At 35.1% G+C, this 3,045-nt stretch overlaps 1 protein-coding gene across 1 annotated transcript; it reads right to left on the bottom strand.

Moving 5' to 3' along the window:
* Positions 1 to 484: 484 nt before the first annotated feature.
* Positions 485 to 2,000, bottom strand: LOC139841369 (large ribosomal subunit protein uL14-like). Its single transcript, XM_071831591.1, has 3 exons — positions 1,879 to 2,000; positions 1,428 to 1,781; positions 485 to 609 (listed from the first exon to the last, which is right to left on the bottom strand). Exons 1-3 carry the CDS (start codon positions 1,889 to 1,891, stop codon positions 485 to 487), a joined length of 492 nt encoding a protein of 163 aa, XP_071687692.1. The 5' UTR covers positions 1,892 to 2,000.
* Between the last annotated feature and the right edge of the window lie 1,045 nt (positions 2,001 to 3,045).

The following is a 3,045-nucleotide window of genomic DNA, read 5'->3' as shown; positions in this document are numbered from 1 at the left end:
GATAATTGTTATATATTACTTCTTCGAGCGTTTTCTCGCCAAAATAAAAACATTTATCACAAAATGTCTCTACTAAATGTTCATATTTTCATCTCATCTATAATGTTCGTGAACAAAGTTTTTTCAAAAAACGAAAAAAAAAAAAAAAAAAAAAAGTTTTTGGTTCCCCCGATTGGTTACTTCTCTCTTTGATTCTACCACTATATATATATATATATATATATATATATATATATATATATATATATATATATATATTCGCCGGAAAAAAAAAGTACATCTACTATAGACAATCATGAGCGAAGCAATAACCACATAAAAACTTAGCGAACACATCAAACTTGTAGATAATCCAGGTCCAAGGGTTCTCAAAAGATGTATCCTTTAACATAATACTCCATAATCAACAACCATATGATTAATAACCACTAATGCAAAATCAACTAGATAAAGATAATACTGAACTCAAATCAGAAACTCGATCCTAAACAATGGCATTTGCAGCACTGGCAATCCTTGGCCACAGATCAGCACACTCCTTACCAATAGGTCCGGTGATGGCAGATCCTTTCATTTCTCCTTTAGGATTCACGATGACACCAGCGTTATCTGCAATAAATAACACACAAGTATCAAAAAGAAGAGGGGGTCGAAAAACATTGAAATTAATACATAAGTTCATTAACCACATAAACTTTTACATGCTACTGATAATCACAATTGAGTACAGAACAGCACATATGAAAAAAGAACTGTCAAAGAGCTTACAAATTTGTAATAGCCACATATTAGCTGCTGAAAAGCATCTAATATGTAAAATTAGATAGATCCACAACCAAAATATACAACTTAAATGCATATACATGCAGACAGGTAACAAATTCAAAAAAAAAAGATTTTCATGCTTTTAAAAACTGGTTCATATCTTGTGCAAAAGGTTACGTTCCAGAAACCTTAGCCGCCCACACCGAGACAGTCCCATGCCCAGAACATGAGGTAAATCGAGCTAACCTAGCTGCAAGGCGACATTATTTGTGAACGAGATTTGAACCGGGGCCATTTGATTTGTGCACAGAGCCCAGTGCCCTAAACTAATCAGGCTACACAACTGGTTCATCTCTTGACTTATGCGTCATTACTAAGAATGAGCATCTAATTAAATGTCGATAAAGTATACTTCACAGAAGCAACGATAACTTAGATAAAACTACATTCTAAAATCCTACAAGAAAATCAAGCCTTACAGATACATACACAATACCAGAAATTCACAGATCATTAAAATCGAAAAATCGATTAAACAAGTAAAATATAAATTCTGATATGAATAACAATTCAACAAATAAAAAGGATATATTCATAAAGCCACATCAACTCAAACATTTAGCAGATTAACCTAAACAATACTAATCAATAATCATACAGACAGCATCTCATACACAAAAAGATCAACATGAGATGTAGTTTGATTATATAAGTAACTTGAAATATCTGACCTTCAAAGTACATGAATACACCGTCCTTTCGACGCCAAGGTTTACGTTGACGAACAATAACAGCAGGCATAACCTTCTTCCTAAGATCAGGCTTTCCTTTTTTCACAGTAGCCATAACCATATCACCAACACAAGCTGATGGAAGACGATTAAGTCTTCCTTTGATTCCTTTCACTGAAATGATGTATAGATTCTTAGCTCCAGTGTTATCGGCGCAATTCACCGTCGCAGCCACCGGTAAACCGAGTGACATACGAAATTTGTTCCCGGCGGAACCACCGCGACCTGAAAAATTAGCGAGAGATCATGTCAGATTTGCATAATTGATTGATGATATTGGATTCGACAAGGGTGAATTACGGTTCGGAATTGATGAAAATACCTCTTTTCGACATTGTTGATCGCCGTTGTTTGTTGATGCGATGGAAATTAGGGTTTCTAGGCTTTTATATAACTGTATTGTGAAAGCTCTGCTTGAGTTCAATAAAGTTTTGGGCTAAGCCCGTCTAGGTTGAATAAAAGGTTAGGGTAACTACAATTATGTTTATTTACTAGCGGCTAGATAATGAATTCGAAGTAGGAATGGCATCGAGTCGGGTTTAGGTCCGGGTTTAGGTAATCTGATTAAAAAAACCGTCCCAAGTAGAACCCGCCGTGTCTCTATTTAGTTATCAACTAGTGGATAACGGGTTCTCCACAGGTATCCGGGTCCCCATTTACTTACGAACTATCGACTAAATGGTTTTTCCCACGAGTATTCGAGTATTTTTCGAATAGGCAGGCCAGTTAATCGGGTATACGGGCCGAGTAATCGGATATATGGGCCCGAGTATATGGAATAGGGTCTTTTTTCGAGTGTACAGGTCTGGTAATCGAATTTGTGTCTAAAACTATCTCCGGACCCGCGAAAAATTTAAAAACCATCCTCATACCCCACCATATACCGTTTACCCGGCTCGAGCCTGACCCGAAATATCGGATTTCGAATTTCCCCATTGAGTACGGGTTTTTTTGCAGTCCGTAATTCGAAGAGGGTTTCTAATTTTTTCTTCAAAGATAGTTATATTTGAAAGCGTAGTGTTTAACTCTAAAATCTATAAATCTTAAAAATATGTGAGTCATATAGTTAAATTTATAAGTTTCCTATACAATTTAAAGATATATTTGTAAAAAAATATTGCAAAATAGTGGTGTTACTTGACTCCCGGGCTTACTCGTAGTCTTCAGCATTGTTTCTTTTATTTAATTTTCAACTTTTTGTTACTTTAAAAAAAAAAATGTGTGCATCAATAATAAATTATACTGGATAAATTCATGGTTGATCTATCAGTAGCCTTTTGAAAAACTCTTCAACAACCCAACCCTCGAAGCTCCTATGTCGTATCCTAGCTGAACGATCATAACAATGATATCATGACCATGAACCAAATCATCTCAAGTTTCAAGTTTGTTGATATGTACAGGTGTTGGTTAAATTTTAATACTCCATGTATTTTGTAACTCTACAACTATGAATTACACCAAAGGTAACATTGTCTAACTTATTATT

This window comes from Rutidosis leptorrhynchoides, chromosome 4 (genome assembly GCF_046630445.1).
Source record: "Rutidosis leptorrhynchoides isolate AG116_Rl617_1_P2 chromosome 4, CSIRO_AGI_Rlap_v1, whole genome shotgun sequence".
Classification (NCBI taxonomy): Eukaryota; Viridiplantae; Streptophyta; class Magnoliopsida; order Asterales; family Asteraceae; genus Rutidosis; species Rutidosis leptorrhynchoides.
Note: the sequence above shows the minus strand (reverse complement) of the source record. Positions and strands in the feature narration are given on the sequence as shown.